Below are 21,744 nucleotides of genomic sequence, written 5' to 3'. Positions count from 1 at the left end.
CAGACAGTCTGGGAAAATCAGACGTACAGTAGTCATACCCAAGTTTACAGGGAGAGGCAGTACCTCTTGTTAGATCAAACCTCTGGAAATCTGAGCTCCCACCACAATTTAGGCCCCCGGCTCTCCGCAACCAACTCATGCTTTAAGGTAAAGTCTAAAAATTCCTATTCTACAATTTTCTTGTTTTCCAGGCTGAGTCCACACGAAAATGTCGTGTTGTATGAATCAAATTATGCACAGCCAGCTTCCTTACGCAAATTAGCAGATACTTTAGCATTTATCTGAATTAGGATCTTAGGACAACCTTTCCCCCACACAGCCCTCCCACCCTTCTCTGTCTTCTCCCCCAACTCCTCTCTCCTCCTCCCCTAAACCAGTTGCTCACCATTCTTCATTAAAGAACTCATTTTTTCCCTCCTGCTCACTCTGCTAATTATTATCTACTTAAAAACCCTAAAACAAGCTCTGCAATCTCCTGTCCTAATTAAATCAAAGTAAAAGAGCAGTTCACATAAATAACATTTTCAAGATCTGGTTTTAGCTTCTAGATTTTGTCAGCAAAGTTTCCAGCCCTGCCTCAGGGCCAGAAGGTTAAACATTTCTCAATGACGCAGGCTCCCTTAGCGAGAGAGCGACGAGGAAGTGGTCCAAAAAGCCTCCTTCTTCCCAGGCACTAAATCAACAACCACGGCAAACAGCGAGTGCCTCTCTCCGAGGAAAACTGGGAGGAGTGGAGCAGTCTATTACAAGCAGTCGCTGATTCTGCCACCATAATGCAAAGGCCAAGAACAAAGGGGAAGAAAAACAAAACAATTGTGTATGTGGTACACTTAAATTGATACAGAAATCAAAATTTAAAAAACAAAACAAAACAAAATAAACCTTTAAGCTTCTGCAGAATGCTGAATTTGTCTGAAATTGCTGTTCTTCTCTGGTCCCATCAGGTTGCCAGTACATTTCTAGGTTAAACTTAAAGATGTTTTGACCTTTAAATGGGCTGCAATGTTCCTGCCTGAGACCCCATCTCATGTGCTACGCTGCTCCAGGCATGTTCACATGTTGGTCTCTGGATTTTCAGTATAAGATTAGCAGTAGAGGTTTCTCCATAAGGAGCCGACTAATCGGGATCTTATTCTTAGTTTGAGGTAATATGGGGTCAGCAAAGGCACACGGCAAAGGGGGTTCTGTTGATTTCAGCTTTTAGTGAAAGAACTTTGAAGGCTCTGAGTCTTAGGTGTGTTTCGTAGTAAGTCAATTGCAAGATACTTTCTGAAGACCTTAACCAAAAGTTTGGGGAGTTGCACTTTCAACTGGGGGAAGTTCAGTGTGAGATAACTTAAACAAATCAAAACCACTCACTTTTCAATACTGTATCATTTATTTTAGTTGACATTAGTGAATGCAAAATCCAGATCTCGAATGTTGAAAGAAAAACACAAGGAAAAATAGCTTCAGTCAGAGTATCTCCAGCAGGAAAAGGAAAAATAAAACAAAATCATCAAGACCACTTCTCATTACAGACTGATTTAGTCAGCTTGTGCTTCCCTGGAAGCTGCAGCTTCTTTATTTGGAATACACTCATTTCTGAGAAAAAACAACCAGGGCAGAGAAAATGGCAGAGACTACAAAGAACGATAAATACAATTTTTCAACCTACTTCTCGCACAGGATAATTAAATAGGTTCCTAACCTGTTGGGATTCCCATCCTGTGCGTAGTGCCTACTAAGTGCCATTAACATTACTTGGAGAATCTGATTTAAAATAAGCATCGGGATAGAAAGATACAAAATAGTATTCACCAGGTCACAATAACAGATGCTACTTTAGCACTTGCCTACTTAAGGATATTGTAAAGTGGGTATAGCTTCTCGTAAAACATTCAGTCTCCGTTAAGGTTTGCACCAGTTTAAGTACAAAAAGCTATTTCAACTAAAAGGCACTAAAATACATATTCATTTAATATCACAAGTTAGAATATTTTTAACCAAAGGGCAACTCCAGATCAACTTTCCAGTGCGAGTTGCTGGCAAGTGAAAAATCTAATGCTTTTTTTAAATGGTGCTTGGTAAAACTGTGAAGGACAGGATAGGACCTCGGTACTTGCAACAGCAGGGGATGGAGCTCTGTGACCCTGAAGGTTAATTCTGTTTCTTTATGACTCCACCTACTTTAAAAAACAAAAAACTACTGGTAAATTCGACAACATTCTTCAAACACACTGAAGTTATGCACAGAAGTTATGCACAGAAGGGAGCTGTGCCAATGTAATTAAATTAGTCGGGGGGGAAGTAAGAGGAAGAAATATTTCTCCCATTAAGATAAAGATTCTAGTTTCACTTCCATCGGGCAGAGCTCATGTTTGCTTAGTCGCAAATGAAAATAAGCTTAGACCATCACAAGATGACCAGTTGAGGTTTCTCCATACGAAAAGAGAATTTGAAACAAGTGTCAGACACTTCTTGGAAGAGCCCTAAGGTCAGAACAGCAGAGGGTGCTGTAAGTCCAAACTGAGGTGCGACAGCACAGCAATATGGGGCATCCAGATGTGACATTAAATTGTAGGTAATTGGTTTTTTTTGTTGTTGTTTGGTTGTTTGTTTTGTCGTTGTTGTTGTTGTTCACTAGGCTTGGGTTTTTTTGTTTTTGTTTGTTTTGTTTATGATGCTCTAGAAATTACCTGAGATTGGTAAAAAGCAGAGTGCAAAGGGTAAAAATATTAAGAATTTGTGTCAGTTTCCACATGACATCAGACAAGACCAGAGACATTCCCAAAACCTTAACAGTTCCATGTAATCTCTGTGACTGATCTATACAGCTCTGGGCATACTTTAGAGACTGCTTCATCTTGAAACTTAAAAATATTTGCTTTTTAAGTCCTACGAGCAAAGCGGACTGGACACGAATCCCACCATTACAAGAAAGAAAACAATCCTGATCTAAACCCTAATATGAATTCCTGCCACCAAGCAGGAATAGAAACCTAAGTGCTTTGTTAAATATTAGTCATCTCTTACACGTGAACGTTGGAGAGCAAGGAGTAACAGGTAAGCGGAAGACAGAGCGGATGTGTCCACGCCGCACTCCTTTAGGCAAGGCGTGTATGGTGCAGTCGGCATTATCAGTTTAGAGAGACTGAGCAGAGCACATGGAAGGGTCATTTATATTCATCATGTAAATGAAAGGGTAGCTTACAGATTACAGTAATGGCAATTAAACGTAGCCCATAATACATAATGCATTAATTTCTCGGCAAGGAATACTCTGCTTAGATTAAAGTTACAGCATATAAAACCTGACATGAGCTTACATACATTTTAAGCTTTCGTTTCATTTTTAATATCAATTGGTGAATGCTGCAAAAAAACTGTAAGCCGATGATAATCAAATATATAAACCAGAAAGTGGTGCACATGTACACACCCCTTGAAGTGATTCCTTGTTAGCTAATTATTTTAAAATAAGATGGAGCCATAAGAAAGGTTAGGAATCAAAGCAGTAAGTGAATATTTGTTTTGTGTCTACCACATCTTCCCTGTTTTAGAACAAATACAGCATGTGTGTGCACATCTTAGTTCATAGAAGAGATAAAGACAAAAATCTGCCTGGATGTTTTTTTTCCCCTCCCTCTGTCTCAACCTGTAGCGCAACACTCACTGCATAACACAAATGAACAGAGAACATTTTCAAACTAGCTGGAGAAAAAAAAAAATACTATTTTTAATAAGTAATTTAACAATTCAACAAATGCAAGCTCCAGGTTTTACAGGACTTCCAGCAGCTTCTTGTTTAAATTTAAAGTTGTCAATAGAAATAGGTATTGCTCAGTTAAATGATTCTAATGAGTAGTATACTTTTTTTTTATTAAAAAATAAAAATGGAAAGCATGCTTTATATATTTAGTTAGTACAATCCTTTAACCCTGGTTTGACTAACACAACAACAGCGGTTTGATTACTCAATAGTTAATCACAGGGATAAAAGGCAGCAAAAGGTTATGTTCAAATCTTTCATGAATGGAATAACTCAGTAACGTTGCAGCTCACAGTTGTGCACTCCTCGCTGCGTGTCTTGTGAGAGCCAACTCAGACCTTTATGCAGTTAGTAGCTCTGGCATAAAAATTTCCATATTTAAAGCTGACTTCAACAACGTCCCATTTGCTGCTTCGGAAAGAATTCCCTCTGCACGATGACGATGAAGCTCACATAACTCTGTTCAGTCTTTGGATCACATGCAGGATTCTGGTTAAAAGCCAGCGAAGCGTCACTTTATCACTACTCAGAATATACACATCTCAGGGAACCTTACCAGCAACCAGGGAACTCTTTACAATCCCCAGGAACTTGCTACCTAGATACTAAAGGTTACATTTCCAAATACCACAGATTCCAAACTGAAATCAAAAGTTCTATTTTTGAAGTGGTGATGATGCAAACTAGGGAGCCAGTAATGTTCTCCCCTCGCCCCCACCCTCCATCCAAAACCCAAATCCCCATTGCTTTGATTCAAGAACTCACTGCAATCTTGCAATTCCAAACCTAGGAAGAGGATTTGATATTTTAAGGTCTGCTATTCAAACAAAATGCAAAAAAAACAATGTGGAAAATTACAATTAAAAAAGAAACAACAGTAAATGAAAATAATAAGAAAAAAATCCAACTAACAAGTACTTGAAAAAGACATGATGAAGTTAGAAGTCATTTAAGTGCATAAATAAGACATTTCCATTTTGAATATCAAGAGCCAGCACTGAATTTAAACTTCAATTGAAATAGGAAAAAGAAAAAGCCAGCCACAGAAACTGCAGCTCTACATTTGTCATGCCTCAAAGAGCTGAAAGGCGGACACATCCCTTCTCTATGAATTCACAGATGTGCTGTCCCCTTTCTGCCCATTAAATGTGGTTTAGCAGCTGATATCCCTAAAGCACTTCAATGTTGCTACTTTAAAGAGGGAAGAGAAAGAGCCCGGGAGCTATGCTTTGAACGAAAAATGAATGGAATCAGCACCAGTTTGTCCTAAACTGAGTTTACTATATCCCTAATCAGCTAAAAGAGCTCAAAAACACACTATTCCTGGAAATAAGTGACATTTTACATTTGGTTCAAGATGACACTGATTTGCAGTGATTGTTTCTTTTTACAGTTCAGAACAACCTGCTTCTGGTTTGCATACCTAGCTTGATCTTGAAGAGATTGAGTTTTTTTTCTGAAGGTCAAGGGAACATCATACTGAAATCCAGAGATGCTATCCAATAAACTACCTGTGTTGAGGTTGTCATTTTTCCATTTTACTCATAGAAAGAAATTTAGATTACAGAACCATTATTAATTTGCATTATATTCCAAGACAATGCAAGCCACAGGGTATTGCCGAGAAACAAACCAAGAGCAATAAATGAAGTTAGAAGTACGGCGAAATGGAACTCATTACCAAAAGGAGCCATTTGGCCAAGGGTGCTACTGCTAATGTCCATTACTTCTGACAATGCATCGTTAGACTCTGAGTGGCCCTAAGTGGCCGGAACTCTTATCCAGCCATGCAACATGCCTGCAGAAGTGATGTGAAATTTGGGTTTTATTTATCTGGCTGATTGCACCTCTCTACATGTGTAAGAGCATACACATTTCTGCCCAGTTATCTCCTAGAAGTCATAAAAAGGAACTTGTGAACAATAATAACTAAGAAAAAAAGAAAGGGGAAAATTATCTTTGAGCATTCATGTTTGCTATTTAAGCAAAGAATTTGCATATATAATATCTCTAGTTCTGCCAAAAATACTGAGCTTTTAATACTACTAAATGCACCTTCAGATTTTTATCAAACTGAAAAAAAACTGCTTCAGTAGATATGACTTTCTCTGGAAGGATAATTTCAATATGAGTACTAATAAAAAAACAACAGCAGTAATTCAACTGTTATTCCACATCTGTTGCAAGGACATGAGACTACACAAACATCAGTCATCGTAGGCAAAAGATGTCAATCCAATGGAAATTTTCTCTACAATAAGCTTTCCAGAAAGGCTAGCAGCATACCCAGGGCTGCTGAGATCTCCCTTCCTTGCATGAGTCCCTTCCATGGCTGTTGAAAAACTGTCTTAAGGGTTACCAGATTGTAAATTGTGTCAAAAAAATAATAATACAAATAAAAATTCCTAGAGCCCTCTTCACTAACAACAGCAACAAAAATAAATAAATAAATAAAAATATTTGTGACTCATCCCAACAGCCAAACAGAACAAAGCCAGGTCATACCAACAAAGCATTCAATCTGTATCTTTATCTGAACAGTGATCAACAGCAAAAAAATTTGCAAGATCTCCATATGGGATAGTTAGGTAATGACAAGAACAAGAAAAAGGCTTCAGGGGAACAAAAAACAGGGTACATAGGGAGATGAAATTGAGGTAGATAAAGAGAAGGAAACAACAAGTTTTTGCAATCAGTAAATAAAGAAAACAAATGAGTCGGATTCTGGGAGGTTGAAGGCAGCAGAAAGTGACTCTTGGAGAAAAAGGACAATCGTGGAGCTCCCACTGCCAAGAGCTCAGTATAGACCCGCACATCAGCTTCATTTTCAACAGAATGAAAACATACGTAATGGCACAGAGGGGTTTCCAAAGCCATATTCTTGATTGTGAATCTGGAACTAGGTCTCACGCTGCATGACTGCTTGAATGGCTGGATCGGTTCTTCAAATTATTTCAGTAGTCCAATGAGATGTCAAATACAGCAGTTAAGTTTCTACTCTTCATGAATTTTTCTGGCTCTACTGCCTTTCCGAAATGCCTTTTCAGCCTGATTTTCACCTACACCTTTTCTTCTTCAACCGTCATCACTTGCATTGACTTTTACTCTTCCCTTTTTTGGTCTGCTGGGTAGGTTTAATTTTTGTTGTTGCTGTTAACACAACATGCACCACAATAATCAAAATCAATTTGTTTCTGCTTCGCTTACGTTTTGTTCTGAAGAAGCATTCCCTTGGAGGAGCCTTCTACAGCCCGCACTCCATAGGTCAAGCACTCTTAAAGCATGCAGGTCATGAAGCTGTGCTTATTGAATGCTTGGGTGCTCAAGCCTATCAGGATAATTTATTCACACAACTTAGCCCATGATTCTTCTACTTCTCCAAGGGCTGTTGAGAAGCAGGTTGAAAGCCTGATGAGCTGACTGGTACAATAGTTTCCAGCTTCCACCTTTCCAGCAGGGTTTCTGGAGACGAACACAGGGGCGACAAAGCCTTGAAAAGTTAAGTCTTTCTACATTAGAAGACTCTAGCTCTTAACAGAAAGGAGATTCGGTTTCCATCTCTAAAAAGCCTCAGGTAGTTTGCCCAACAGATGACTTATCACAATCAGTCAAACAACAGTAGCAGTCAACAGCAGCTGAAGTCACTTAATTTTTTAAGCAAAATTTTTGAACAATTTGGTCTTGGCATCCAGAAGCCATTCTTCCTTATCTAGAAGCTGGAATACACTCCCATGATTCAAGACAAGTCTTTAAGGCTTACTGTGCACATGGTTCCATCCTGTTGTCATGTTATTTCCCCACCAGTCTTGTGAACCCCTTTATGTAAACATTCGGCTGCTTATTGCTTAATATTTTCCCAGCAGTAGTTGATCCATGAGAAAAGAGAGCTGCCGCTGATGGAAGAGGTGCAATAAATTTGTATCCCTCATTAGTTAAGCCAAGCTTGCCAGGAAATTGCCTCAACATCGCAAAACGTCACTGCATAATCTAAGCCTAAATAAGCTGACTTCAGCAAAAACAGTGACCGTAGTCACAAAAGCAAGATGTACGAGTTCTCTTTACTGGGAGAAATTCTCATCCTAAGAATTAAATGCAAGCCTCAAGAATTTTGATCACTTGGAAGAAAAGTTTTTTAAATGAAGGCTGTTTCCCTAATTTTGATAAGTCTTATTTTATTCGAGTTTCCCAGAAACGTACAGATTCAGTTGCGAGTGCCCTGAAATGTAAATTGCATGGCTCTTTTTTTCTAAAAAGATTAAGACAATTAGAAAACCTGTTAGAAACAAAGCATACTGAGGTAAACGTCTTTTTCAGGCCTTCGCATAAAGACTGACATATCAAGGAAAACAAAATTTCTTTACAAGAAAGACAGATTACTGTCTTGCCATGTGCATCCTGTTCCATACCAAACACCTTGCTAACGTTTAAATCCTAACTCCAGAATGCACAGACTACCAGAGCACCACTAGAGGAATGATGGACTGCATAGTCTCAAAACACCTCTCTGTAGTATTATGGGTTAGGACAAGAAGTGTGTACTCCGCATCAGATGCACACCTGATGTAAAATCTCTCCTGCCTTTCTAATCTACAACAGGAGGTGGAAGACGTGCTTTGGTTCTGTAAACAAGCATACAATATGTCAGAACTACAAAATAAGGATCGTACAGGGTTCTTTATTGACATACAATCTTCAAATATTTTACAAAATGTAAGACTAAGTTAAGGAAAGCAATGCTGCACGTCCAGAAGAAACACAGATGTTCAGAAAAAAATATTAAAACAAAAAACCACACATATAAAACTATGAAGTTATTGTTTCGCTTGTCTCTTTCCAAGTCACTATTTAAGGAGAAGAAAAGCATTTGACTTAGAAACAAGTCTGTCTTGACACTTTGTGAGCTTTATGTTCCACTTTTCAGGCAACACTCTACAAATGATAAAAGAGTACACAAATGCAAACCCAAAGCCCTAAGCTACTACTAGTTTGCTGTCAAATCTTACCAAGGTTAGCCATTCTGTGTTCCCATCCATAAAACAGAGGTCACTCATATGTATACATACTTGTTAAGTTTCACGACTACAGAATGTCCCAAAGCCACAGATAAAAATGCCCCACATAAGTACACCATACAGTCATTAACAGATAATTTTAACTCTAGCCTGTCTTACACGTCAGAAATACAACTCTGTACATATCTAACAGCTAAGTGCAATATCATAAAAAGACCACAGTGTTCAGGACAGAATCATATAAACACAAAGCCATTTTAATTCCTAAGTCATAAAACAAGTATTAGGAAGTTTCAAAGCATGAGAAGTACTCTTCCCCCACCAAAAAAACACACAAAAACAAACAAACAAAAAAAAAACAATTTAAGCTTTCTCCAAAGTATCAAGAACACATGTAATCGAAAAATAATTAACAATAAAACTCTCAAACAACTACCAACATTGAATAAGCCAAAAGCTAAACAGAAGAATTTCCTTAGAATAAGTCCTAGATTTGCTAGGGAACTTCTGATCTTCGTGAGGTACATTAATTCAACACTGGGGACTACCAAATGAAGAATAGAAAGATAATTTTATCTCCAGTGAAGCTTGAAAGTGATCAATGTTTAACACTCAACCAGTACCCATTCGAACTGCACATGAAATCATGACAGCTCTCTAATTTGTCTTTACTCAAAGTCCCATACCCTCCTGGCACTCCCTATATAGCTCAGCCACCGTAATTTACTAGCAAAATTTACCCATGGGATACGTTTGGGGTGATACCTGATTGGAGTGTTGTCATCTGCATTTCTGGTTCCAGCAGCGTCATGCTGATCCTTTTCTCAACAGATACAATCCCTTAAAGACTCCCTTTACATACAGATAGATAAAGACAGGTAAAAAAAAAATTGAAAAAATCCACGAAGGCCTATCAACTTTAACCTCGTTCAAAACTTGCAAGAAATTCTCATCCTCATATGACGAAAACCGTGCCTACTGAGAAAGCTCAGTTTTTCAACATGCAGTTCTCTGCTTATTCACAACAGGCAAGTTGGAACAGCCCAGAATCAAATTACTGCTAGGAGAAAAATGAATACTCCAAGGGGAACGCAAGATGTGTAGTTTGCAGAAGTAAGGTCCGCCCCTTGATGCTCTGTAAGCGAGAGGAAGGGGGGAGGAAGGGGTCGGATATAAGAACTGGCAGTTTTTTTTCCTTTTAAAAGAGAAGGATGACGTCTTGGGTAGACTTTCAAATCCCCTAAGGGGCTCTGCTGATGAAGCAACTTCATTCCAAGGACAAGGAGACCCAGTGTTAACATAAACACGCAGTCATCCTCAGCTTAGAAACAACATGGCCAAAAACATATACATCCTGCCTGTAGATCAGCCACTTTTTGCGAATCTTCACCAGTCATTTGTCTTGTTAATTGTTTTGTTTCCCCTAGCCCTATCAAACCCCATTGCTGGGCACTAAATCTGAGCTACTGTAACAAAGGACTGGAAGTTCTTCCAAATAGATGGTAGCGTCTGTTTCTTAAAAAAACAAACATACAAACAAAAACAAAACACCCTTTCTCCATACTTTTCCCATTATGGACCACAGCCTCCTTCCAACCTGTCCGCAGGTTAAAAAAAAGTTACGCTGTTTCCCACATTCAGATTCAAAAGGCTTGGGATATTGGATAAAACTTTCATAGTCAAATATTTCTTGAGATTAACAGATTAAAAAAATAGAACTAAGTCCTTCCTCACTAGATGATTCTAGCTCCCAACAGAAAGGAAATTCAATTTCAGTCTCGGAAGAGTCCCAAGTAATTTGCCCAAAAGATAATTTAATTATCTTAAACTAATTCCAACACCTCTCTCCCCAGAGCAGCTTTTCCTGATTCCCCACCAATCCCAAGATTCATTGTCACTTCTCATTAGGTCACCTGCGAGTAAGTAACTGCATATTACTTGCATTAAGCCCAAAAATGTATTACGGCCTGCATCACAGATAGACCAATTTTCAGATTTAAAATCCTTTGGAGCAAGTCAGAATCCCTCTCCCATCACATCAGTACTCATGAAAGTCAGGAACTGGGTGTGCAAAATGGCTTTTGCACTGATTTCTGAGCCCTCCAAGCTTAAGTCCCGTCAGGGCTTCTCTAATACTCGGATGCAATAACTCCCCAGCAGCTGCTCAACAGCTGAGAGAGAAGAACACGGCAGGTTTTAGCACCACATCTTCCTTCCCCTCCACAAACACATCTGGGGCTTCAAAGGAGGCAGCAGAAACTCATTTGGGGACTTTAAACAACACAGGAAAATCCCTTGCCGTGATGATATTGTAGTATTAATCTGATTTCCATACTCCTTACATCAATAACGCGTTGTGAAAGGACAAAAATCTGCTCATTTGGCCTTCTGTCATAGTCAAATGCTACCTATGTGGTTTTGGATTCACAACCAGACTATGAATAAATTGCCTGCCTAAATGTTAATTGTCCTTATGGAAAGGATCTGCAATGGAAAACCGTATCCTGAGAATTTAGGAAACATCACCAAAACGAGTCATTTCAACACCTATCATGAATATCTACATTCATCAAAAACGAGGGGAACTGCCAATGTTCAGCAAATGCATGCTTATTTTTCTGGCGACACATGGAAATACAAAGGGAAGTGGTGTGAGCAAAGAGGAAAGGCACTCTTTGCTAGTGCCCAGGAGCATCATGTAGCTCCCTGAAGAAGGCGTGGATGCACTCTCGGTGACTATGGACAGACAGAAGAAATTTAAGGCATTAAGCAGGACAAACCAAAACAACGTGACTGCACAGAAAGAAGCAAACAAGAAGCGACAAAAAAGCAGACTTTTTAATGCATAAAGCAAGAGAAAGCGTGTGACAAGTCTCCACGGATGAGTAAATGTGTCATGTCGTTGCTGGAGAGCAGCTAACTCACTTCAGATGGCATCGTATGCACACCCCACTGAGAACAAGGAGTTTGCCTTGCCACGAAGAAACCCCTGCATTGGCCTGGAACCTCAAGCTGCATTACTGCAGTACAGAACACAAAAGTAAATTTACACAGATCATTGAATATTAATAATATTAGCAGAATGGCAGGGCGTTGGTTTGTTTTGTTTTAAAATTCAGAGGTAACAGGAACTATTGTAAGCCCACACGACTGGATATTGCTTATCTGACCAGCAGCGAAGATGAAGATTGCACTACCTTATGCCTTCAGCCAGAGATTTCTTCACTATACCTTGTGGTAACGCACTGATTGTAGAGGACAGCTGCAGTCTGCAGAACTAGCCGATAGCATCCTAATATACATAAGTTATAGAAAGCTTGACATTTTTCATAAGGAAAGCTACACATTACAGAAACAGGCCATCACCCAAAGCTATGATTAGTTTGCCAAGTACTAGCAGCGTGTGACTGTTGTGAAATTATGAAAGTCTTACTTGTGTGAAGCAGCCACTTGCTATTTAAGTAGGGCAGAGTCCTGCAGAACAGCGTTCTCCCTTTACAGAATCAGACCTCCTTTCCCCATTACTACCCCTAAAACAGCAAAACCCAAAATACCTTATTTACATAAACAAACCAACTGCCCAGATCTCGATCTGACTTGTTCAGCAAACAGTTTAAATTCTTCCAAAAGCAGTATTTTATTAAATAACTATTAAATTCTATGTCTACGTATTCATACATCAGCCCTCAACCTTGAAACCTCAAAGGCAAACTGGAGCAAGAGAGAAACTGGAAAGGAGAAACAGAAGAGAGGGATATTACAAGCCAGTGATGGGAATGGCATTATAATCATGTTAACTTGATGGGGAGCAAACAAAAACTGTGTTGAGAGCTAACTTGTTAAAGCTACCACATTAAAGCTGCCTTTGGCATTACTCCCTCCAGCTCAACTATTCCCCCATCGCTATTTAAAAGTTTGTTTGTTTTAAATATTTTAAGAGATTACCACTTCTCAGTCGTTTAGTAGCTCCCATCAGTAACAGGCCAGTCATTTCCATCATGCTCTGAATCTCATAGCTCTATCAGAAATTTTCAGACAGCATACTAAATTTATAGTCCCCTGGGACATAAAGTCTCTTAGCACAAATCTATCCAAGATAGACTGGTTGTTTTTATTCTAACAAGCATTCCTCTTACTCACACTAAAGAGAAAACAGGCAGCCTCGTTGGAATGTGTGTGAAGGACAGATCAGAGAAAGCTATATATTTCCTGTCTTGGTCCTTTTGTTACAATACAGACTTAAGCATCTTCATCACACACAAATTCTGGATGAGGCAGAAACCATCACTTGGTAATTAACTGCAACTAAGTCACACTATTCCAGAAATCCTCCACGCAGCAGAACAGAAAAGAAAATTGAGCAAATAATTTCAGAATGATTTTGTCAGCACAGAGAAAAAAAAAAGGGTTTTCAGGAATAAAATACAACGCTTGTTGATAAACACAGACGCCCACCTTCAAGTCACAACATGCACTTTTTAAAAGGATAGCTTTATGTCATGATTTTATAAAAACATTGACAATGTTTTCTAAGTCACAGTAGCAAGAAGACAATTATATAAAGTTTGCAAAAACATCTTAAGTTATATTTAAAAATAATTTCTGAATCTGACTGCATTCAGTGTAACGACAATTCAGGATGGGAAAGGGCAAGAGGCAGGAGACAGGAACGCATACCCTAACAAAATAATTATAGGAGCAATCACCCACACAATTCTTTAAAGTAAAACCAGGTGCCCTGATACTCCTGTCTTTTCACAGTAAACGAACACAGGCACTAAATGAGCTCCTTAAAATCATTAAAAAAAAAAAAGTTCAACACTACAATTTGTAAGTGGGTATAATCTCCAGCAGTTTATGTGGCAATAATTAATCCCATGGTTCGTACAGGACTAGGCCTTCACAGCAATGGGAGTACCTTCGGATACATAAAGCACATGCCTGCTACATGACTTCAAGTCATACTGAAATTCCACACATTCCAGCTAGGCTCCTTACCCCCCAGTACACATGGTAGGTACTTTGTAGAAGGCAAGCATCCCAGATCAAGTAAACCCCCAAAAACTGACAAGCCGGTACAAGTTTTGTCCAAGCCTGTAATCATAAAATGCAACAGTTCATCTGAAAGAATGTTACCCAACCTTAAAGAAGCCTACAGTGAGAAGCAGCAGGGCAGTGGCAGACTTCTAACACAATGTTTTTCATGATCAGTGCAGAGAGATAACTATGAATTCACCTGGGGAAAACGGTTCAATAAGAGAAGGTCAATAAGCTAGGGAAGTAATCATAATTTCAAATGAAAGCTAAACAGAAGGACAATCTTGATTAGAAATGATCAAACTGCACAAGATTATATATTCATAGCCTGTTATGTTCTCTTTTTTTTCTTTAACCACATTCATCAAAGCCTTGTTGTCAACCTTGCCCTAAGGGTTGGGAAAGCTTATCTTGGCATTTTACTACAGGTGACTTAAAAAAATAAAAAAAAATATCAAGGTAACAGCTTCAAATGACTCCGTAATGACCTTTTTTGGCCTGTGTTACAAGAATGAGTCAGTCCTGGTAATCTCTCATCATTTAAGAAAGTTGCGGGATCAAGGCCATGATGAACATGGATTAAAAAAAAGAAGAAATGGAATGTGAAATTCAGCTAAAAAAAATTCACTGTGAGGCAAAAAGGCAAATTAAATAACTATACTTAAATACTCCATTAAGCTTAATGCCTGCATAGAACCTAGCAAAGGCGTCAAAACATTTTACTAACACCTTAACCCATTTGGTTTCCTTCCGCAGAAGTGTCAAAAAATTTATCTATTCGTTATGTTCCAGTCCTTCGCACACACGCTTAAAGGCTTTTGTCTCATTTTAATTTAGTATAATTTAATGACAACTATCCAGGCAACATGTTTGAAGTCTTCATACCCATCTAACCAGGGATCTACAAGGATAATGTGTAGCTGTGGTAAGAGCGAAGAACATGAAGTGGAGCCTGGGCCTGAAAAAACACAGAACAAACCAGAAGCCCCCCAGAAACAGCCTGTTGCCGCTCTCCAGTTTTCTACAAGCAGTCAGAAAGAAATTTGTTGTCCTAGGGCATGTGGCAGCATGTGTATACAGCACTGCACTCCCAGTTCTCCCATGGGATATACAATCCATGATGCTTTACATGCCAAAGAAATTTCTAATTTTACCTCAGCTAATAGCTTACATTCCGGAACCATTGCCCGAAGTAACAAATTCAGTGCAAATCCACGTAGTATTTTTCTACAGACATCTACAGATAAGAAAAACCTCCTGGAAGCAGAAGTTTCAGAAAGGGTTAAGCAGTAAAGCATAAGGAGTTAGTTGAGCTGTGAGTCAGCAATGCCTGTCTAGAACTGCAACCAGGAGACCCTTTGACACACATCGGCAGCTTCCAGCAAGCCTCTGGTTTTACCATCTCCTCCCCTCCTAGCAGCGCTCGTCCTGAGTCTTCCTCATACCTTGAATTTGGCAGATTGTCACAGGAGCAGTTTCACAGCACCAGATAGGCTTCTACAGCCACTCTGGATTGCTGAAATGTTTAAGCAGATTGCCATCTCGACTAACAGATCGTCTCTAAAGGTTATTTGAAGCCAAAGGCACAGCAACAAAGACGCGTCATATATAAAAAAAAAAAAAAAAAGGAGCTTTAAGAAACTCAAGAGCTTTCAACAGGTGTGCAGCTTCTTCCCCAGAATAACTGAAAAGTTCCCATTTGGGAGAACAAGTTTATCGACTCAAAACACATCAGCTACGTTTCTCAACAACTTGCTAAACTGAGTCTCCTTTTATGCTACCACAGTTTGCAGACAACCATATTTCAACAGCACTTTTCAGTCCCATAATACCTGAATGAACATACACACAGGCAGCACATAACATAACATATTACACCCTCGTAGAAAAAAAGCATTGTATACATCTGGAGATAAGGTCAGGTAGTCTACATCAGGGACTTTGGACTTTATGCCTTGAGTGAAAAGCTGCACCTCCAGCAGTATAATTCCCACTATTGTGTTGAGCACTGATAAAGAATCAGCTCTGAAGAGACCCACCTAATGAGTCATTTCCGGGAATATCCTCATTTTCTCTGGCAAAAGCTATGCAGAGGTGCTCCGTTTCAGATACTTTTTAAATCCAACTGTATTTTACCTGTTCCAGTCAAGTAGATTGGCAGCCCCCAATGACAGAGCTTCAAGGTTGAGTCCGTAAAAGTAACATTATTTTGACAGACAAAAACCATGTATTTTCTGTAAAACATTCCCATCATACCATTTTTCAAATCTATTCAAACAACTGAATTGTACATAGACTATTTTTTCTATAACAGAGATATTCTTTTCTCTGACCATAATAAATGCTGTTTTGTCCCATTTTTATCTATTCAAGGTGCTGCTACAAGGTTCATTTTCCTAACAAGGTACTCCTAGCAGTTCCAACACTAGCAACCCTTTCCTTGTGGCATCAAGAGTAAACTGTTTGTTCCCATTTCCGGACCCTCTATCATGGAGTCTCCCCTGATGCTCAATCTGCAGCTCTTATAATTGTTATAACAGCATAGGTTATGTCTCACTCACTACAAAGGGAAGAATCCTGCCTCCAGTAAATTCACAATGTCACCTTCAGTTGGCCAGCTGTCAGGTTTTGGAAACAAAAGACTTGTATGCTTTTCCCATTGTGCCTTCAAGCCCTCTACCATTTTCAAAACTATCTCATTTAATTCTCATTAGAAATATCTCCTTGTCAGCATAACTATAAAATACCCACGCCTACCACTAGCTGAGATGTGCTGAGATCAGAGTCCACCATACTAACATTCCATTTCCTTCTCTTTTATTTTCTACTGACCTTTATCTCCATCCACTGTCTTTTATCTCATACTTAGAGGACTGCAAACATTAAGGATTATTAGCTTTTTGTTCTGTTTTGCAGATTCCAGCTTCTCCATTTTAAGGCCTTTAAAAGCAGCATCGCAGAAGGATGGCATAATCTATATGAACAAGAAAACTCTTTATCCTCTTAAAAATGATACTGCAGGTTGAAGCTAATTCTTCTAACTAGCAAAACCCTGATACGCTTTTCAGGGAAGGACACACTCAGGTTCTGCAGCTAAAGAACCAAGCCTGTCAAGTGAGGTATCTCTCCAATCCAAAATACTGTCCTACAGTTCACAGATTCAAAAATCACTTCAGCAGACACATTCAGTACTGGCTATAAAGCCAACCCAAGAGCTCCCCAGCATTTCCAATATGCTGCGACACACAACTCTGTATAATGTATATAATGCAACATATAACACCAGGCACTATAAGGCACCCAGGAGTCAACCATCCTGAAGTCGAGAGCGTGTAAAGTTGGTAACAAGCAATTCACACTGCAACAATTGCATACAAAGCCCTTCATACTGCCAACAGCCACCAACACGTACCCCAGAGGGCAGAGTAACAGAAGACAACCAAAAGGAATTCACAGACAGAAGCCATCAGTTATCAAATGGTTTCACCAGTCAGTCACAGGATAGTACTGAATATGGAGAGTTTTGTGGCAGCCTGGTGATCTTGAGCTTCACACAGTTCACATTCTCCCAACACCAGAAAATGTCATCGAATCACAGTATCATTTAGGTTGGAAAAGATCTAAGACCATTAAGTCCAACCGTTAACCTAGCACTGCCACTAAACCATGCCCCTAAGCACCACATCTACACATCCTTTAAATACCTCCAGGGAGAGTGACTCAACCACTTCCCTGGGCAGCCTGCTCCAACGCTTCACAACAACCCTCCCAGTGAAGAAATTTTTCCTAATATCCAAACTAAACCTCACCTGGTGCAACTCAAGGCCATTTCCTCTTGTCCTATCGCTTGTTGCTTGAGAAAGAAAGACCAACTCCCACCCCACCACAAGCTCCTTTGAGATAGTTGTAAGAAAGCGGTAACATCTCCCCTGAGCCTCCTTTTCTCCAGGCTAAATAGCTCCAGTTCCCTCAGCTGTTCCTCCTCAGACTTGTTCTCTAGGCCCTTCACCAGCTTTGCTGCCCTTCTTTAGACATGCTCCAGCACCTCAATGTCCTTCTACTAGTGGGCCCAAAACCTTACACAGTATTCAAGGCACAGCCTTACCAAGTGACCCTACATTCTGCCACCCTACTGTCAGTCAGAAAACAGTTTGAGGGATTCATATGATAACTGTTCATAAACTACCTACAACTTGAGAAATGTGTGCTGGTCATTCTCACTCTAGGATTTAGAAGGCCAAGTGGGGTATTTCATTGTTAACTCTAGGTCTTGTCCCTCTTTTTAACAAGTCTGACAGAACTTCCTCCTCAAAAAACTGGCTGCTCGGGGCTTGGACTGGCGTACGCTTCGCTGGGTTAGAAACTGGCTGGATGGCCGGGCCCAGAGAGTTGTGGTGAATGGAGTCAAATCTGGTTGGAGGCCGGTCACTAGTGGTGTCCCCCAGGGCTCGGTACTGGGGCCGGTCCTCTTTAATATCTTTATCGATGATCTGGATGAGGGCGTCCAGTGCACCCTCAGTAAGTTTGCAGATGACACCAAGCTAAGTGCGTGTGTCGATCTGCTCGAGGGCAGGAAGGCTCTGCAGGAGGATCTGGATAGGCTGGAGCGATGGGCTGAGGTCAACTGTATGAAGTTCAACAAGGCCAAGTGCCGGGTCCTGCACCTGGGGCACAACAACCCCAAGCAGAGCTACAGGCTGGGAGATGAGTGGCTGGAAAGCTGCCTGGCCGAGAAGGACCTGGGAGTATTGGTTGATAGTCGGCTGAATATGAGCCAGCAGTGTGCCCAGGTGGCCAAGAAGGCCAACAGCTTCCTGGCCTGTATAAGAAGCAGTGTGGCCAGCAGGTCTAGGGAAGTGATTGTGCCCCTGTACTCGGCTCTGGTGAGGCCGCACCTTGAGTACTGTGTTCAGTTTTGGGCCCCTCGCTACAGGAAGGACATGGACGTGCTCGAGCGAGTCCAGAGAAGGGCGACCAAGCTGGTGAGGGGTCTGGAGAACAAGGCTTACGAGGAGCGGCTGAGGGAGCTGGGCTTGTTCAGCCTGGAGAAGAGGAGGCTCAGGGGCGACCTTATCGCTCTCTACAGTTACCTTAAAGGAGGCTGTAGAGAGGTGGGGGTTGGTCTGTTCTCCCACGTGCCTGGTGACAGGACGAGGGGGAATGGGCGAAAGTTGCGCCAGGGGAGGTTTAGGTTGGATGTTAGGAAGTACTTCTTTACCGAAAGGGTTATTAAGCATTGGAACGGGCTGCCCAGGGAGGTGGTGGAGTCACCATCCCTGGAGGTCTTTAAAAGACGTTTAGATGTAGAGCTTAGCGATATGGTTTAGTGGAGCACTTAGCGTTAGGTCGGAGGTTGGACTCGATGATCTTGAGGTCTCTTCCAACCTAGAAATCTGTGATACTGTGATACTGTAACTTTTCAGACATTTGCAGTGACAAAGATTATCCACCCCTGATAATGTACAGACCAAAGTGGCAAAGAAAAATTTACAGATCTTTGACGGCTGTAGTCAGAGGATGAGTTAACACTTCCTTTGATTGTCTCTTGGCCTTGCACAACTTTTAGTCACCACAAAGCACGTGGACATTTGGAAGTTGTTTCTGGTATTCACCTAAAACAACCTACCTGCGTTTATCACTAGGCTCTCTGGAACTTCTACAGCAACACCAGTCGCTCCCATCTAACAATGGGAATCGGTTTTGTCAACTCTAGATTATTAGTTCTTCAAGTGAATAAAATATTGTAAGAAGTGCTAAGCAGCAGTGCTGCCACCAGAACACGTACCACATCAACACCGCGGTACTTCCCGTAAGCCGACCAGTGGACACATACTATATGAGACCTGAGTTCATGGTACCACTTACCATTCTTCCTTTCACTGAGCGGAGGAAGGTTGGGGTTTCGGCCATGATGGAGGCTGAGGGTCAGCTCGGGCTGCAAGGAGAGCTCCTGCAGCTCATTGGCAACAGCTTCGCTCTGAGGGCTGGGGGCCGCCGAAAGGGACACCAGCACCGGCTCATCGTCATTTTCGCCAGCCCCTCCTCCGTCCAGCCCATTTCCAGCAATGACGGAAGGGGGCAGGCACACCACACCGGAGAAATCCACTTTGGCTTTCGTGATGGCAACCTGCAAGACAAATAAATAAAAAAATAATAATAAAAATAAATAAATCTCAGGAGTCTTAACCCATACCTCCAGTTCACTATGGCACCTCCATATCCTAGAGAAACAGGCTCCTTAGCATGGTGTTTGTGTTATCGTTCTCAACTGAGACACATCTAGTGATTGAAACTTGCTCAACTCACCAGCTGATAAACTTGCACATGCCTCCAACAGGGTCACCACAGAAACTACTGATAGAACTACAGATTATCATAATTTTCTTAAAAACTTAAGAGAAAGTGATCTCAGCTTTTGGTACTTCACAAAACAAATCTTGAGAAGACTAGAGCTGTAATCACCGCAGACTGTGTTGGTCACCATATTCCAGCTTCCAGCAAAGTCATCCTATTTAACATCTTGCTGAACTCCTGATTACTCTTTTTATACCAACAATGGTGTTTTAAGAGGACAACTGTCAATTTGAAATCCAGTCAGGTAAAGTAATCCTTCATACCGAACCTGGAAGGACAGCTGAGTACGAACGAGGATTTTTAAATAATCTAATTTGCATTTCAAAAAATAATTCTCTTGCCCTGTTCTTTCTTTCCCTTTCACTGCCAGTGACAATGAATGCAAGAAAAATATCATATATAAAGTACACAGAAAAGTTTTCCTGTCTAAAGCCTTGTCTACTGTAACTAAAGTGTGCAATATATAAGGGGGTTTAATGATTAAACTAACAAGTTGATCTCATTTTTTTGTATTTCCATAGTTCTTTAAAGAATTATTTAAAAGCCAACATTATGTTGAAATTAAAATTCTTTTATGTCCAGTAATTTAAACAGAAACAAACCAGCTGGAAGCCTCCAATGGAATGGTTAGTGCGTTAACATTTAAACAGTAACAGGGAGTTCACGAGGACAATCATATTTGGGTTTGATTAATGAAGATGAAAGGTTCCTGCTTCTCAGTATGCTGCTTCTTCACCCAGCCAAAACTCAGAAGACTACCACTACCAACTCCGCTGCACCACAGGCACGTAAGAAGCAAAAAACTCTCCCAGAGGCTAACCTTCAGCTTCAAGAAGACGGAGGTAGAGCTAGCTGCAAAGCAGCAAAGTGAAAAACAGCTGGTAATCTTCCAGAAATCAATCAGAATGTACAGACTTGGACAAATACCTTTAACAATACAATTTTTTTTATTAAGAACTCTCCACTTAACACCCATAGTTAACCTGAATGTGTGAGACAACATTCAGCACATTAATAGCTGATAAAGTAGTTCAAATAGTCATTTTCCCTGCTTTCATTTCAGTTTCATACTTCATTTGATTAGTTATGTTTGCTCTGTAATGCACAGATCAGGATAAGCGGCAGTACATTTGTCTCAAAAACTTGTTCAGTATACACTGAATGCGACAGTAAGAATTACTGGTACCAAATACATGCTATTTCATCCCTGCTGTCACACATTCAGTCCCAGGATCCCGTGTCACTATCTGAGGAAAAGCAGGGAAAAGCATGGAGGAGAAAAAAAAAGAAAACAAAAGCCACTAACCGAAGCTGGTGCTTGTTAAAACAAAACAAATGAGACTGAGCCAAAGCTTACTGCCATACAAAGTATTTGCTTTTCTTCAGTTACAATTTGGCTAGAATGCGCCTGCCTCCTCCTTGATATATTTCCTGTCCAAGGCAAATACTGCTCGCAACCATTTGAGAGCAAATTTTAATGGTAATCTGCAACAAGAAAAAAAAATGGGATTGTGCCCTTCTCTTCACAACAGATACAAAAAGCCTGGAAACACACGCCCTTAAAACACAGATTTTGAGTAACAGTTTGGT

General features: G+C 40.4%; 1 protein-coding gene across 1 annotated transcript in view; it reads right to left on the bottom strand.

Moving 5' to 3' along the window:
* Nucleotides 1–19,771, bottom strand: part of MRTFA (myocardin related transcription factor A) — an 80,969-nt gene extending 61,198 nt beyond the window's left edge. The window contains exons 1-2 of the mRNA XM_083835230.1: nucleotides 19,666–19,771; nucleotides 9,529–9,615 (exon numbers count right to left, since the gene is read on the bottom strand). Of these exons, the coding sequence (XP_083691356.1) occupies nucleotides 9,529–9,574 (46 nt within the window). The 5' untranslated portion in view covers nucleotides 9,575–9,615; nucleotides 19,666–19,771. The remainder of the gene's footprint in view (nucleotides 1–9,528; nucleotides 9,616–19,665) is intronic.
* Nucleotides 19,772–21,744: the final 1,973 nt, after the last annotated feature.

This window comes from Anser anser (assembly GCF_964211835.1).
Source record: "Anser anser genome assembly, chromosome: 1".
In the NCBI taxonomy this organism is placed as follows: domain Eukaryota; kingdom Metazoa; phylum Chordata; class Aves; order Anseriformes; family Anatidae; genus Anser; species Anser anser.
Note: the sequence above shows the minus strand (reverse complement) of the source record. Positions and strands in the feature narration are given on the sequence as shown.